This window comes from Lepisma saccharinum, chromosome 19 (assembly GCF_977018435.1).
Source record: "Lepisma saccharinum chromosome 19, izLepSacc3.1, whole genome shotgun sequence".
NCBI classification, from domain to species: domain Eukaryota; kingdom Metazoa; phylum Arthropoda; class Insecta; order Zygentoma; family Lepismatidae; genus Lepisma; species Lepisma saccharinum.
The window spans coordinates 66645313-66663722 of NC_139247.1; the positions used below are offsets into that span (position 1 = coordinate 66645313).

The window sequence follows — 18410 nt, forward strand, 5'->3', positions numbered from 1 at the left end:
TTGTCGGTTTTTCATCATTTTTCCAAGTTTCTGATCCATACTAATTGGTGCAGTTGAATGTATAAACATTGTGAGAGAAATTATCACGTCAATCTCGTAATTCGAGGCACTACAATTCAAGGTAGATAGAGATTAGGTAAAGCCATCCGAAGATTGCCGATTTTGCACGAACGCGTGACGTCACCGGAGAAGCAGTGAGCTCGACTGGAGCAGACGGCCCCTAGGATTTATACGGGAGATTCAGAGAGCGAAAGTATATTATTACTTTTAGGAGGGGGAAAATAATAATTGTCATCCTCCAATATGATATTGAGGCATCATTTTAATGATTAGTAACATAATTGAAAACGCGCTACTTTAAAAAGGGGGAAAAGTACATGTGAAAAAATGTATATGGAAAATCCATATTCCTGAAACTTTCCGACCGATGCGCTACAAAGAAAGTTACGTGTTCTCCTTTAGAATTTCGTCATTTTACAAATCGTAATATAATTTTAACAAAAACGTGGCATGCTGAAGAAGAATTAAAAAGTTTAAAAAAATAATTGATTAATAGACTTAGTTTATTTTACTTCGCTTATCTGTCACATATGGCTAATCGCAAAGATGAGGATGCGTGATGATATGATGAAATTGAAGAAAGGAAAGTAGACCCATGCCCGGGCGGGGATTCGAACCTTGGCATCGTAAAGCGTTGTGCTAACCACTTCGCCACGGAGGTCAGAATTACAAGGAAATAAACAGAAAATGGCATCTATGTTTTAATATGCGAGAAACATTTGCGAGGAGATTATTGAAGTAACAAATAATTATTACAAGACGTTGTGATGAAAATTATTAATATATCTTAAATATCGAGAGTTAACCTTGTAGCATTAACTATTCTATGCTTTAGTCTCTAAATGTACTTTTAGAGTTACGCAAAACCTTTACTCAAAATTGCTAGTGTAAATTTATAAGCTATTAAAATTTAAAACTTATTCCTGTTCGAAAAAAGAAACTGCCAAGTGAAATTAATATTTCGTAGAAATACATATATTTTTCTTTCGTGAGGCCAAGAGAGTATTTGGAGGGGACGGTGGCTTGGGAAGGCTATAGCCCCGGATCTCGATCTGCGAAGGGACTTCCAGTGGGAAAACATTGCTATGAAATAGTCCAGAAGAAGGGACGAAATGATTTTTTTTAAATGGCTCAAGAATACAAAGATATAAGTGGACATTTGACAAGTTTAGTCTAAAACTTACAACTGAAATCGTACGTGTGTGTGGGGGGGGGGGGATGGGTGGCTACGTGAGGTAACACAGAGGAATATGATTCACAATACTAAAATTAAAATAAATATGTGGGAACAATAGAAATCAAAATATGTTGTAGCTAGTGACGGCGCAATAGTCAAGATGGAGGGGTAAGTCATATTTTCCCGGGGCAATCATGTTTATTATTCCGTTACATATGACACAAAAATGCATATTTTGGCTAAAAGAGCATTCATTCATTTATTTATTTTTGTCGTTTTACTGGGGGCAGATAAGATAGAAGAGAGAGAGAAATTGTCGAACGAGAATAGGGGGCGTTCCAGCACCCCCCTGTAGTGTGGTCATTGCCTATAGCTACAGAAGGTTGTTTCACGTTGATGGTAACGATTTCGGTCACCAGGGAGCAGCACGTAGGCATAGCACAGAGCAGCCAGAGCCAGTAGGACGAAAGTACTGTGTGTTGACTTGCAAAGACGATGGTTGGTGTGTGAGTGAGTGTTTATATGGCACCAAAAATTGCAGTCTTTTGGGAGGGGTACATCTGTGTCTTTCCGACGTTGGTTATAGTTATAGCCAGATAATTAAACAGTGCCACATGAAAGCATTCCATGTGTCAAAGAAGGGCATCAATGCAGTATTCAATCGCCATAGAACTTGCACTGTACCTGTTGCTGGAACCAGTCAAAGTGGGCCTCAGACATATCGGAAGCCCAAGCGTTCCTCCGATGTTGTGCGGAAAGTGAGATCCTTGGTGCGATGTGAAAAATCTGCAACGCAAAGAGTAATTCCACAGGCAGTGCAATGTTTCCCTGCAACTGTAAATCGCATCATAGCCCAAGATTTACAACTTGTGCGGAAGCACAAGACTAAAGTTCGTAAGTTGCATGCCTCACATGTCCAAGAGAGGAAGACCAACAGTCGGAAGCTCTACGAACGCCATCTGGCAGGGGACCGCTGGAAGTATGTGGTGTCCCTGGATGAAGCATGGGTGTATCTGTTTGGGATGTGGTAAAAAATGGCCATCTACTATCGTCCACGTGATGCAAGAGGTCGATCAGAGTGGGTACGTGAATGTGCTGAAAGTTTTCCACTCTGGTTCATGGTTGTTGGTGGTTACTGCCATAACGGCAAACTTCCACTGCGCAGAGTGGAAAAAAAGGCTAAAATAAATGCAACCTATTACCAGACGAATATTTTGGAGCCACTTTACACACATGATATTCCTTCTCTCTATGGCAGCGACACATCTCGTGTTGTCATCCACCAGGACAAGGCTTCCAGTCATACGGCAAAGTCCACGCAGGCATACATGGATCGGATGGCACGTGAAACGGGCATTCATGCAATTCCCTTTACAGACATCCCTGTGAAATCCCCCGATGCCTCTTCCATAGATTTTTGTGGGTTTCCGTTGTTGAAACGAGCCTTGGGAAGCAGACGGCCCCGCACAATTGAGGGTCTTTGGAAAGCTTGTCAGGAGGAATATGATCGTTTGGACCAATGTGTTCTTCAACGCAGTCTCCTCCAGTGGAAACTCGGCTGCAGGGCCATTGCTGCAAGACAGGGGTATCACGTGGAGCACCACCGCACGTGGCGTCATGGTTTTTCTTAAGGTGTGGTGTGTTCTAACTTTGTTACCATGGACATGAAACGACCTTCTGTATGCTGGAGAAGAATGCACCAATTAATACGCTATTAAATAAAACAGATACTTTTAAAACTTTTAATCAAATTATTTGTGAACTATGATTTAAATTTAGAGAGAGCACATACCTGTTTAATTTAATTTGGATGAGTTAACTTCTGAAGCCTGTCATTTCCGAGCCTTCTTCCGGTGTAACTGCACTGCACTTTGAGCCCTAGCTTCTGCGTTCAGGTGACGGAACAAATGTGTGACAAATATATATATAAAAAAACAACGTTTTGAAGCTATTGACGGCGCCAAAGAAAAGACAGAAGAGAAACGTGGAGAGTGCAGTGATATTTTACGGGAAGCAGTCACGTTTATTACACCCTTACATTTACATACAGTATTAATAAGTTCTGCTTTTAGATCTCGCACAATGCGTTTTTCACAAAAATGGGCAATACCGCATTTTTTTATATCAATCAAGCTGTGATATTTTACATTTCTTCCGTTAGTTTTCTGATAATAGTTTTCACAGCTTTCCATATCATTTAGCCATGATTTCAGTTGATAAGAACAACATAATCTTATTTCAAAACATAGAGCAAAAATAAATCCAACGCGCTTAAGTTAAAACTCCCTTACATTGGAAGCCCGGAGAGAACAAAACAGGTGTTACTTCGTAACACGATTTCTTGAAAACCATTTTACACATTTGAATCAACTTTGTGATAAATTGATTAGAAAGGATGAATCTTAACAGTAAAAGTTGTAACTTTTCTCCTGCTACTATATTTTAGAAGATATTCGTTGTCAAATATCTCAATATTTGCATAAGGAACTAGCCTTTTCCGTGCAGAGTGTTTCGACGATGACGTCATGCATCCACGGACAACTGCGCATACGATCTGCGCCGCCGAACGAGCACCCCCTGACTACAATTAAACTAAGTGAGGTACGAGTAAAGATGATGAATGAATACCTCTCCACAGATATTTAAAGGTCACGATTAAATATTGATATTTTTTTAGAAAGGAAATACGGTAATCAGTGTGGAAACTGTACTGAACTGAACAAGATACATTAAAGAGTGAAAAGGGACAAGAATATCTGTAAGATTAATATCAGTTCAGTTGTCAATGCCAGAACTTCTCAGTATCTTGACCTCATTCGACAAACCTTGACTCATAACAACAACATTGGGATTGGGTGACATCTATCAGAAAACAGACGAATTATTACAGACGAGGGGATTAAACATTCCTTTCAACCTACGACAACTATTCGCGTCAATTTCGCTTGTGAATAATACGTTCTTACACTATTAATAGTATTCGATAGTGACATTAGGCCCACTCCGTACAATTCCGTTGCTTATAATACGAAAAGTCTAAAAAATAACCGAATGTAAATTTTATTGGACAATTCAAGTTTGCAATTGCCCTATAATGTCAAGTTTTATATAAAGGTGTAAATGAATTTAGAAAGGGGTGGCAACCTAAAGTAAACTTGATAATAGATAAAGATGGTGATTTTCTAGCTGACCCAAGCGATATTCTAAATAGATGGAAGAACTAGTTTAATGACCTTTTAAATGTTCAGGTAGGAGATAAATCAGAAGTAAATGAAGTACACACAGCAGAACCTTTAGTTCCAGAACCTAACTTGACTGAAGTTAAAGATGCCATTAAAAGGCTAAAGAATAACAAAGCACCTGGCATTGATTTAATACCAGCTGAGTTAATTAAATATGGTGGAAATTCATTAATATAGCAAATTCATAAATTAATTTGTTTAATATGGAATAAAGAAGAAATCCCTCAAGAGTGGAAAGAATCCATAATTGTTCCTGTGTTTAAAGAAAGTGATAAAATGAACTGCAATAATTACCGTGGAATTTCTCTACTCTCAACAACATATAAAATATTATCTAACATTCTTTTAACAAGACCCCATATGGTAATGAAATTAGAGGTGATTATCAATGTGGATTTAAACGTAACAGATCAACTACAGATCAAATTTTTCACATCAGACAGATACTTGAAAAAAAGTGGGAATATAATCAAAATGTCCATCAGCTATTCTTCGATTTCAAAAAAGCATATGATTCGGTCAAAAGAGATAAATTATATAATACATATATTAGTCGAGTTTGGAATACCTAAGAAGCTTGTTAATATGATAAAAGTATGCACGAGTGAAACAGAAAGTAAAATTCGTGTGGGTATTAATGTGTCTGACAAATGTACAATTCATGATGGGTTAAAACAAGGAGATGCATTATCTCCATTGCTCTTTAATTTTGCCTTAGAATATGCTGTTAGGAAGGTGAAAGAAACTAACGAAGGACTAAAATTAAACGGTGTGACTCAGTTGTTAGCATATGCAGATGATGTAGACTTACTGGGGGATGAAGTGAATACAATTAAGAATAATGCTAAAATATTTTTCAAAACTGCTAAAGAGATAGGTTTGGAAGTTAACAAAGAGAAAACTAAATATATGCTTACAGGCCGAAACCAAGTGTTAGGTAATAATCAAAATCTAATTATTGATAACAACTCGTTTGAACCAGTTTCCAAATTCAAATACTTAGGAGTAATATTAACAAATGAAAATTATATTAAAGAGGAAATAAAAAGTAGGCTTAATTCAGGGAATGCATGTTACTTCTCTCTCCATAAACTTTTGTTGTCTCGTTTAATATCTAAGAAACTAAAAGTTCAAATATACAAAACAGTAATTTTACCTATAGTATTATATGGGTGTGAAACTTGGTCCCTTACATTGAAAGAGGAATATAAATTGAGAGTATTTGAAAATAAGATCCTTAGTAAAATCTTTGGACCTAAAAGGGATGAGAAGACAGGTGAGTGGAGAAGGTTACATAATTTAGAACTACATAATTTGTATTCATGTCCAGATATTATTAGAATAATTAAATCAAGAAGAATTGGATGGGCAGGCCATGTGGCACGAATGGAGAGGAAAGAGGAGTTTAGAGGATTCTTGTTGGGAAACCTGATGGTAGGAGACCTGTAGGAAGGCCAAGACGAAGATGGAGGGATAATGTTGAGATGGACCTGAAGGAAATCGGTAGGGATGGAAAAGAGTATATAGATCTTGCTCAGGATAGGGACAGATGGAAGGCCTGTGTTGCTGCAGCCATGAACCTTCGGGTTTAATAAGGCTAGAGAGTTAGTTAGTTAGTTTATGTTAAGTTTTATACAGGGTTGGTAAATGAATTCAATTCCGGTCCAGGAGAGTATATCGGAGAGAGTAAATGAGTTCTGGACCGTAAAGAATCTTTATATATGTAAAGTATTTCAATTCGGTCCAGGAACCATTTTTCCTGATCAATTTAAATACAGTCCAGCAACCTTTTTCTCTTTCATTGAAGCAATATGCAACTTGGACCTATTTTATATTGTGCGAGAAAGATTGTTCCGTTCCTGTTGCTGAACCCAATTAGAACCCATTAGAATTTATTGGTTCCTGGAACTTTAACAACCCTGGTTTTATATCTATAATATGTGCATAAAACAGCATTTGGGTTGTTATGGAAATCATGTATACCCATTCTCTTTCAGGAAACCGTCAGTCAGTGGAGTGACCAATCCGAACTTCGTTCCAGACGACGATCTGAAGCCGACCCCAGCGGACAACCATTTGCAAAACTCCAGTGCTTCCCCCGCCCCGATGGTGACCTTGGAGGTCAAGGATACGGACCTCAACGCAACGAACCTGAGCCCCAAGTACTTGACCCCCAGGGAACCCCTGAAGCCGATCGTGACCCCCCAGAACGACAGGAAGGCAAGCGAGGACCACTCGAACCCAGACAGGACTCCCAATAAAATCAGTGTCATATCGGACGGCCTCCTCCCCAACAAGATCACCCTTCCTCCGGTGAAGAGAAAGAAGGCTGTGAAGATTAGTGAAAAGAACGGTGCGGCGGGGGGCAAACCCTCAAAATTCAAGCAAAGGACGAAAAAGTTACCGTTGCCTTTAATCAAGAGGAAAGGCAACAGCAAGTTTTGTTCGTACGAGAAATACTTCGATTATAAGTTCTATGTCTTCGGTCACAAGTACAGCAGTAAGTATTGGTTTATTTTATTTTAGCTGTAGCGTAACGAAAAGGTAAGGAAGATGGTACAGGCAAGAGCAAATGCGAGTTGGAGTGCTGGAATAATAGTCAAGAAAATTTCACGTTAATTTTTCTTGAGAAGTTATGCAGCCTGAAACACACAATGATTTGGCGTGTTGCATAACATTCAAGGATGAATATGCTAAAAATAGTTTCTTCTTTATGGTTTAGTGTGCTATTTATTATGAAAATACCAACGGTAAAGCCATGTGAATACCCGGAATGGGATGGGTACACGGGGTATTTCCTCCGAATAAATAATGTGATTGGTAAGCCCTGTTTTTAATTCAATCACTCAACTAATGGAGTTGTAATGTAGTACAATCGCTGCTACAAATACTAAATACTGCACATATGATACGTTAAGAATAACAAAGAATAAGAATGCACTACTTGTAGAGCTGTGGGTTGTAATGATCCATTGAAAGTTTCCGTGATTGCACGACAAAAGTAGGAAAACACCAGTGGCGTATGCTGAGTTTAAATTATAGGCTAACGCACCCTACTGCACTTTACGAATTGAAAAATAATGTACTGGAAAGGGAGTCCTTCCTCGTTCACGTTTTGGGCATAGAAATTGAAATCAGGAATTACAAAACAATAATACTACACCGATAATAATTATTATTTCTATTGACCATGCTCATACAGGTGAAAACGCCAATGAAACTTCATCAAATTATTGTTGAAGCCAGGACAGGTTGCCTTGTCTTAATAAATCAAATTGCAAACACCTGAAGCACCATTATCATTCTGATTTGATTAAAGTAAAATGTAGCATCAACTACTAAACCAGAAGTCCATGGGTACCTATTAGTTATTTTCTATGCGTCTCTTTTCTGCCTCTTTAGGGTAATGAGGGCGGGTAGTGTATCACTGGCTAGTGTTATGTGTCAACCATGAGTAGACACAGCATTAGCCACGGGGGAAAGGCACAAGGGCGCCACAAGCCCAGTGGCAAAGTGGATGCTGAAGGAGCAAAATTTGGAAGGAGTAGAGACAGGCCCGTAGCCAGGCATGGGCTAGGGGGGGCTCAGCCCCCTGGAACTGCCGTCAGCCCCCTTTACATTAGGTAAACTATTTTGCATAATTTGTTTGCAGTGAAGAGTGAAAATGTAGACAGCTCACAACTTTAAGGATAAATCCACATAATATGAACAGGGGAGCTTCTTTATCTGTACCTTCACTGTCCCTGTTGCAACCTCCAGTTTATACAGAAATCTGTGACTTTGATGTCATCATGCAAGTTCCCTCCGCATCTGCGTCAAAGGTCAACAACAGCTCCCAAGTTTTGGGAAGGAAGGGGAGTTTAATTGCTTCGGCCGGGGGTGGAATATACTGTAGGCACTGTGATTAAATATTATGCGTTTTTTGTGTGTGATATACATATCTGTATCATCTAAAATAGTATGGGGTGCGTAAGGGATAATTTCAGTATCAGTCAATTAACACTTCAAGAGATGTTTTAAAAGATGTAGAAAAATGTAGTATCTGTGTAGTCTATGATATTTATAAATGAATGAGCGCCCCCTCCCCCCACACACACATAATTTACCTTCATTCAATATTTTTTTAAAAAGTGGACTTGGTTTACAAAGCCCCCTGATAACCCGTGACCCCCCCCCCCCTGGAGATCAATTCTAGCTACGGGCCTGAGTAGAGGTGACGATCCCTTGCGACAATGTTGACAGTATTAGTATTATTGCTAGTTTCGGAATAAATACCCTAAAAATTGATAAGACGACAGTGAAGGATTATACTATAGCTGCATTACGATTTAATTTTTATTATTTATCATCAGTTTTCTGCCACTTTTGGCCGATCGCGACGATGAGGATATGATGAAATTGCTGAAGGAACACTCGCAAAAAACACCCATGCCCGTGGCGGGATTCGAACTCGACACCCCTGTCGTTGTAGCGCGCTGTACTAACCCCACGATGCAAAGGAGTTCAGCGGATAGAGATGTAACTTAAAAAATCACACAGAGAGAGGGGGGAACGCAAATTAACGGGGAGGAGAGGAGAAGTAAGGATTCACCAGGAAAACGATTCGAGACAAAACTTGACCTTGTGGCTTTTATCTAGATCACTTGGGTCTGTTTCGTCGCTCATGATCTCGAACTAGATAATCGACCCGTCCTGATACATATCTTATGAGGAGGAAATGTGGAGATTTGTATTCAATGCATGTTCCTGATAACCTGTCCCAATCTCGACGCGTGCTGACTCCAAGTATTGTTCATTTGTCCTCATACACTACTGTCAAATTTGCATTCCGAAATGCAAAACATATTGTGTGATATTGTATTTGACTTATAGGCGTGCGCAGACCCTCTGATTAGGGGGGAGGGGGGCAAAAGCTTTGATGAAAGTTCAGTCGGGAGAGAAAAACCTCATTGTATCTCACTGTTTTAGTTTCATTGCATTGATGGGTATATACAAGCTGCAGCAACATAGAGGAGTCATTCCATGCCAAATCAACATAGATATGTGCAATTTTCAACCCGACCACCTTCGATTTTCGTGAAATTTGGGGAGTTGAAACTATCCATGGAACTTAGTAACTGTGAAAATTTTGAGTCCCGTGCGTTTTGTAATTATCAAATTGCGCAGAAATTGATCTTTCTGAGCCCGTTTAGCTATACTAAATGTGTTGTAACTCCGCCCCTATTTGGCCTACAAAGCTCAAATAAAGTTTATTGTTCAGAAAATTGAACAGACTTTCCAATGATATGTAACAAGTCAACATTTGGATAAAAATAAAATTTTGTCACGTGACGTTTACCTTTGACCTTGAATATCTCAAAACATGTCATCACCAAAAATCATGAAAAAAATATGTTTGACACATCATGCTATACTCTAAAACATATGAAAAATCATGCTGGGACTGCCATGGGATCAGAAGATACAAAATAATATAACAGTTGGGCTGAAAAGTTCCTAAGCTGACTCATAGATGGCGTTACTAGAATTAAATCCATGTGATTTTTACTTAGTACTAACCTTAAAAAGATACGTGTATAAATTTTACAGCTGCCGGTTAATTAGTTCGTGAGATATAGCATTGTGAGTAAAACAGCTTTTGTTATTGTGAAAAAATGGATAAAAAAAGAATTTCGTGTGTTAATAAAGCATTGCTTTTTGGCGAAAAAAAATACTGTTGAAGCCAAGGCTTGGCTTGATAAACATTATTCGGACTCTGCACCAGGAAAATCAACCGTTGAGAAGTGGTTTGCTAAATTTAAACGAGGCGAAATGAGCATCGAAGACGATGCACGCAGTGGACGCCCCAAAGAGGCTGTTACCGACGAAAACATAAAAAAAGTCCACAAAATAATTTTAAATGATCGTAAAGTGAAGTTGATCGAGATAGCTGAGATTATTACATAGCGTTGTTGGAGCGTTTAAAGGATGAAATCACGAAAAAACGGCCCCATTTGAAGAAGAAAAAAGTGCTGTTTCATCAAGACAATGTACCGTGTCACAAATCAATGAAAACGATGGCAAAATTATATGTATTAGACTACGAATTGCTTCCCCATCCACCATATTCTCCAGATCTGGCCCCCAGTGACTTTTTCCTGTTTGCAGACCTTAAAAGAATGCTCGCTGGAAAGAAATTTAGCACTGATGAAGAGGTAATCGCCGAAACTGAGGCCTATTTTGAGGCTAAAGAGAAATCGTACTATAAAAATGGCATCGAAAAATTGTATGACCGCTATAATCGTTGTATCGCCCTCAAAGGCAACTATATTGAATAATAAAATCGAATTTGTCAAAAAAATATTTTTTACTATGTTAGGCTACGAACTTTTCAGCCCAACTGTTATATAGCTATGTGACTGATAAAGGCACCTTACAATGTACTAGGGTGAGTCAAAGGTCCCTTAACATCCCGTACAAAATATGAGGGAGTTGTGCTGGGTACATTTGGTCATGATAGAAAGATGTTGTATCCAGGGGGAACTATAGTTGTGTGTATCAAGCAGAGGTCCGCCATATTATTGGCAGCCATATTGAAATCAACTCTAACATTTTCAATGGAAGGGGGGTGAGGTGATGCGTTAAATCAGGCTAGAATTTCACGAGAAATGCAGTGGGCTGTGTTGATTTGGCATGGAATGACTCAGAGGCACCATCGCAAATAAATAAATTGTCTCTGAAATGTGCAGCGCATCTTTTCTCCAAAGAATTATATCCATGCACTTAAGGAGCACTGCTCATTGCCCCCCTGTCGTTGCGCCACTGCACCCACTGCTTTGAATTTTAATCGGATTGAAACTACTTTATTTTCTTTAAGAGTATAATATCGTTTAATAACAGCGATAAGATTCCTCTACACTAAATTTCTAGGTGAAAGTATAATAATGTAGGGACACGAACGTCTGAAAGGGAAGGGGGCAAAGATGGCCACATCTCCACCTTAGAAATCGAATGTCAAGCTAAAAGTAGAACACCATTAAGCCTTGTTTCCATGATATGAAAAACTCAATATGCTGACCAAGGCAGAAATTTATTTTAATAAAAAACATAAACTAAACGTAACGTTTCAACCTTCTAGCAAGATCTTCTTCAGACTCTGCACCAAGTACAAATGTAACAAGGTACAAAACAGGACGACATATATACACAAACATTACTCCCCTCCAGACTATTAGAAACTTGTTCTGGAACATTCTAGCAGGTGGCTTTCCCTTGTCAACTTTACTTTCACCTGAAAGTGAATGTGGTTGGACTCTTTATCTGTCGCTCTATTTCCTTCATTCTTCTTCCTTCTTCTCTCCTCTTTCTTGTCCTATCCACTCTTTCTAACACCTTCTTCCATTCTTTGTGTTTACCTTTAGTCCCCCATTCCAGTTCATTGCGTTTTCTTCACCTTTCTTCTCTATTTCCTTGGACTCCTTCCATTTTCTCACTAGCATTCTCTTCTCCCTTCCTATCTGCTTAGCCTCAACCCTCTCTATGTCATGTCCTGTTTCTCTCGTGTGTTTAAATATCGTATCTCTCTCTCTCTTAAGTCGTACATCATCCCTATGTTTCTTCAACCTTTCTTTCAGCCTCTTTTTCGTTTCTCCTATGTACACACTCTGACAATCTTTACATTTCACTTCGTAGATAATCCATTCCTCTTCCTCTTCTACTATGTTTTCCTTTTTTTCATTCTTCGCTATTCTTAAGATGCTTCTCCTTCACTTCCTGTTAGTTTTAACGCACGCTTTCCTAAGCACTTTGCATATCTTTTCTGTGGTCTTCCCCATACTCCTTATTCCAAACTTCCTCTCTTTTTCTTTCTCTTCCAATTATCCCCTGTCACTTTTCTTCCTTCTTCTCTTTAAGTCCAGTCTATCCTCTTTCTCGTAGCCATTCATTTCCAGCTGTTTCCCTAGGTTATTTATTTTGTCTTCTTTTTCACATTTCGTGCATATTTTCTTGATTCTGTCCTCCATATTCTTTATAAAATTTCTTTTTGTCACCTCACTTACATCACTTTATCTAGGTAGCTTATCTTGTCTTCTTTTTCTATTTCGTGTTCGAATAATACCCCTCTTTCTTCATCTTGTATTTCTTTGGCAAATATGTCGAGTCGAGCTGCCTCTTCGTTCCCTTCCATATGCCGAAACAATCGTCCACATATCTGTAAAACAGAATAATTTTGTCACCTCCTTTTTCTACCACGTTATTTTCCCATTCATTCATAAAAGTATATATTTCACATGTATAATTCGATTTCAGTCATAGTAATTTACATTAATGCGCTAATTTCAAATTCAAGTGGTGTTTTTTGAGGGGGCAACACTACGTATTATCGAGGTAATATACCCCATGGAAAAATACCTTGCTTGTTTCTCCGTTGAAAAAATCTACGGACGTCGATAATTAGGGGACAACTGCCCCCCCCCCTTTTGCACGCCTATGATTTGACTTATTGTACGTTGCCCGTCTCGATGAAGAAACGCCCATGCCTTGACCGGGAATCGAACCTGCAACCATGGCCAAATAAAGTGAACGGGGTTTAACGCCTCCAAAGCATTCCAATCAATATAGTAAACCTTTTGTAATAATTACATAATTAAATCAACAATTTATCATTTGAATATATTACTTGGAAGAATTTTGAAAATTTTTATTCTGGTTTATATTATTCAATAACTATAATCTTATTTCTTTCAACCTTAGTATATTCCAAAATTTATGGAAAAATATCCTATTATAACACCATTAAGCCTTGTTTCCATGATATGAAAAACTCAATGTCAGAGTGTGTTCATAGGAGAAACGAAAAAGAGGCTGAAAGACAGGTGAAACAACATAAGGATGATGTACGACTTAAGAGAGAGAGAAATACGATATTTAAAAACACGAGAGAAACAGGACATGACAGAGTGGGATGAGGGTAAGCAGATAGGAATGGAGAAGAGAATACTAGTGAGAAAATGGAAGGACTCCAAGGAAATAGAGAAGAAAGGTGAAGAAGAGACAATGAACTGGAATGTGGGACTGAAGTTAAACAAAGAATGGAAGAAGCTGTTAGAAAGAGTGGAAAGGACAAGAGAAAAGAGGAGAGAAGAAGGAAGAAAAATTAAGGAAAAAGAGCGTGAGATAAAGAGTACAGCCACATTCTAGATGGAAGAAAATATGTTTAGCATTTTAGGTGAAAGTACAGTTGACAAGGGAAAGCCACCTGCTAGAATGTTGAAGAACAACTTTCTAATAGTCTGGAGGGGAGTAATGTTTGTGTATATATATCGTCCTGTTTTGTACGTTGTTACATTTGTACTTGGTTCAGAGTCTGAAGAAGACCTTGCTAGAAGGTTGAAACGTTACGTTTAGTTTATGTTTTATAATAAAATAAATTACTGCCTTGGACAGCATATTGAGTTTTTCAAAAATATCTTATTAATGGAAATAATTAAGTGTATGTAGTCTGAACAAGTAAAAGTTAGGACATGTTTTGATAGATTTTTCAAAAGTTGAGAACAGAACTATGAATTTGTTCTTACAATGAACACAACAATGAAGAATGACAATATTGTTTATAAGGGGTGTCTCAGAAATATTCTCGTTCTTGAAACCGCCCTCTGGGGCAATTCGCACATAACGAAGAAATGAGATAGATCGCAAACGCTTGGCAACATTGTTAATTTTTAGTTACCATGGAGCGCTTTACGGGGCAACAACGTGCGTTTTATAAGAATAATGATTCTTATGTTGCTGTGCCGGCATCATTATAACCTGGCAGGAATGAGAGACGTCCCAAGCGCAAATTTAATTAAATATTGGGTGAAAAAGTTTGAAAACACTTACTGAAAGAGTGAGGTATACACCCCAATGCCACAAAATTTGTGAGAACTGAAGCCAAGCATTACAGATGAAATCAATGCAATTCCTCGTGCAATTCTTCGGCAAGTGATCGAAAACTTTAGTTCAAGAATAATTGAATGTGAAAACATGAACGGTCACCACTTGTCCAATACTCTTGTCCACAAATAAAAATTTAATGTTTAAGTTTTCTCTTGTTAATAAATTTATCTTTATACAAAAAATTTAAGTACATATTTTAATAGTTTTAAAAACTAAAATATTTCTGAGACACCCTTTATATAAGTATTACATGCACGTTGCAATCGTTTAAATGGAAATATACAGGGTTTTCCATTTGGGTATGGATAAAATAAAACATCAATAGAAACGTAAATGTGATAGTAGGAAAATTTTCGTGTTGTTAGTTTCGTGCGTGAAACATGGGAGTTTTGCTGTGGTGTGTTGGCAACAATGAAGTTTGAACTGATTTGTTATGGTTAAAATGGCGTTTACGAACCAGCAACGGGCTAAATATGTTCAATTGCTTGGCCTCCCAACTCCCCAGATTTAACCCCTCCAGACTTCTTCGTCTGAAGTTTCGTTAAAGACACTGTCTATTCACAGAAACCCACATTGACGATTTGAAACTCAAAATCACACAGGCTTTCGACAGAATCACCCCAGAGATGTTACACCAGACGTGAAATGAATTGAATCGCCGTTATGAGTTGTGCAGAGTTCGCAATGGAGGCCATGAAGAAAACTGAAAACTGTACCAAACTGTTAGTAGTGTATAAAAATGAAAACTCCCACCTTTCAGTCTTTTGTATACAATATTTCAGGTAATTACATTTGACCGAAAACATTTCACATCCATATTATTTTATCCATACCCAAAAGGATCACCCCGTATATTACATATGATTAATTATTTTAACAAATAATATTATTATTTAATTATTACTAACTGTAATCTGTTTAAGGATAATAATAATAAGTAACATCTTATGAATATAATCATTAACATCAAGTTATAACTATTCGTTTTATAATTAAGGCTCTATAAATATTAAAATTTTACTATCCTTGGACTGCTGAAAGTTCATTCTTCACACATCTTGTACAGCTTGATAACCAACTTGAAGAATTGCTTCCACTTTGGGAGATATATATATATACTCTCATGTATAGTCAGGTTTGTTTTTAGTAGCAGTTTCCATTCCGACGATACTGAAATAAGTGCACGCCTCTCTCTTCGCCTTAAGTCAACATAGATATCTAAGAGCCTATTCTGTTCTTCCAGGTATGAAGGAGTGCCTGTGGACAGGCTCGCACGCCTTTCCCTTCCAGTACACGCTGCCAACGAAACTTCCAACCTCGTTCCAGGGCCGCTATGGGTACGTGCGCTACTACTGCGAGGTCATCCTGGAGAGAATGTGGCTTCCGAACGTCCGCCGGATGGCGCTCTTCACCGTCAGCTCTTCCCTCGACCTCAACATGAACCACAAAACGGACGTGAGTTGTCACTCCCTCGCATAAAATTAGTAATTCGGCATTTGAAATTTTGAACATAATACAAGCATACTTTTCTTAGGTTAAGACGTCAATTCTGTTATGATGCAATTGTGTAACGCTATCAAATGGGTATTGACCAACTTTAATTTTTTTTCAGCGTTTAGAAAAGCGTACTTGTTTAGAGATGTGGTTTGATTCATAAATGGATGGTTTGGGTTTTGCAGAATTTGTCGTTTGACTCCACTTCATGCACCGAAAGGCTAATCGAGAATGGATCTAGAGTTTGAAGTGGGATGCGAACCTCTGTGTGCCTCCACCGGATATCGAACCCAGGATACCTTACTTACAAGGCGACGACCTTACTACTATGCTAATGGAGAAGCCTGGGGTTGTGCATAATGTTTGCAAGTGTAACTCAAGAAAGTTATTTTATGTTAATACTACTATTATTGTTTTTAGTGCTTTTAAGTGTAAAATACATAGAACTAATATTAATTCCCCCTGCATAGAGCGGCTCTAGGGTTTACCCATCATCTAATATATACGTACTTGGAGGACAAACCTGGTGTGGTGAAAAGGCCGGATCGTGGTCACCTACACAAATAGCTGAGATTATGAATTTCATACCACCTCCATATTCCGTCCTATGCTTTGATGGCGTGTTGCAATATACAGGGGAAGCTTTACCTTTTTCCTCTTTAGGGTAATCGCGACGATGAGGATGAATTCATGACCTCCATCTCAACTCCATTTCTGCCTCTCTCTTTCTCTCTTTTCCAACTTTCGTTTTCTCTTTCAACTTTTATTTCCCTTTTTACTCTATCTTTATCTTTTTTAACTCTTCCTTCTTCTTCTCTCTCTATCTCTCCCTTACAACCTGTTTATCAATTTCTATCTTCCTCTCCTTTACTTCCTCTTTCTCCTTGGCTCTTTTCATTTCCTCTCTTACGGTATTTCTGCTTCTCTTCATCCTCCACTCTATGGGATGATCACAAAAAGAACACCGACAGAAAAGAAAGGGAAAGCTTTTAACACAATAATCAAGATAAAATGTCCACGTTTGTTGAAAAATGTCTTTACAATCTGTATTCAACGAGAAACACGAAAACAGTTAACATTTCACTACTTTGCCTCGTCTTTCAGGCCTCTATTGGTGGACAAAGAACAACAAACTTCTGCTTCTTCTGTTGCAAGAAGGGGACGATAATCGTTGAGGCTCGCATCAAACGAAGAGGTCACGTGCCAGGGGAGTGCATGGAGGTGTGTGCGGAGGTCATCAACATGAGCGACAAGAAGGTGTTGCAGAGCTCCGTCAAGTTCTATCAGGTGAGTTGCAATCAGAAGAAGAAACGATCAATCGAACGATATAGACTATCGACTTATCATTACATATCGATAACATTGTGCATACTACTTCCAGAACAGCCTCTCGTGTAAAGGAAGGAAAATTTTTTACAAAAATAGTAAATATTGTACAAAAATTTACCTTAATCTTGTGAAACAAATCAAGAATCAGTTGCGGTAATAAAGATCTTTATCGCAATTACAAATATAAGGATGAAAGGATTCTTGATTTAGGAACAAGAGTTTAGAATTATCGAGGAGTTTCCTCCTCAAGAAAGTAATGAATGAATATGTTAAAGGTTTTAAGTGCGTCGGCATATACATGGCCATTTTGTACCCTTCAAGGTATGTGATGAAAGCATTCTCCCTTACCTTAAAGTTAAGAATGTGGTGTAAAGAGACCCTTCAATGATTGGTTGAATGATCAACTGATTTGGTTTAATAGTTTTTCTTGTATGTACGCGTTGCTTGCATTGTAGAATTACTTTCCAGTAAAAAAAAAAAAATGTGATGAAGGGAGCGTGTACTCTCCTGAAACGTCACAACGAAAAACTGTTTTCATATGCTTGTAATACCCGTAAACTACAGGGGGAAAATGTATTTGGTTTATTTTACTTCACTTTTCTACCACTTTCGGCTAATCGCTAAGATGATGATGAATGATGATATGATGAAATTGATGAAGGGAACCCTCACAGAGAACATCTATGACCAAGCCGGGATTCCTCACAAACAGTGTAAAAGGCCCGCACTTCTCAAGAAGCTAAAAACATTTGCTAAAACAAAGTCACCAAGAATATGCCGTGCAAGAATATGCCGGACACTTAAACCAACATTACAGACACGACACTGGAGGGTCAAATGATTTGCAGAAAAATGACCATGGATGAGACAGCTGTGTCCAATACGAAGGCGAGTTAAAATTACGTCCTCTCGAATGTGAAGGACGCTACGAGGTACGACTTGCACGAACGTTGAGCTTGATTGCACAAACTTGTTCCCCGATACCTCATCCCACTTTTCCGATTAGCTCCTTGTACTCAAGGGGTCCCGGGTTCGATACCACTTTAAACTGTTGGCCCAGTCCAGATTAGCCTTCTGTGCATAAAGTAGACCAAACTCAATCAATCAATCATTTTTCGATTAGCTAATAAATGGTGTTTTTCTCCCTTACATTACAAATCCAAACGACGGAAACATTTACTTTTCAAAAT

At 38.3% G+C, this 18410-nt stretch overlaps 1 protein-coding gene across 1 annotated transcript in view; it reads left to right on the top strand.

Moving 5' to 3' along the window:
- The window catches only part of LOC146003181 (uncharacterized), a 123167-nt gene that overhangs the window by 91803 nt on the left and 12954 nt on the right, over positions 1-18410 (top strand). The window contains exons 4-6 of the mRNA XM_083141366.1: positions 6477-6979; positions 15641-15852; positions 16996-17178. Coding sequence (XP_082997492.1) covers positions 6477-6979; positions 15641-15852; positions 16996-17178 — 898 coding nt within the window. The remainder of the gene's footprint in view (positions 1-6476; positions 6980-15640; positions 15853-16995; positions 17179-18410) is intronic.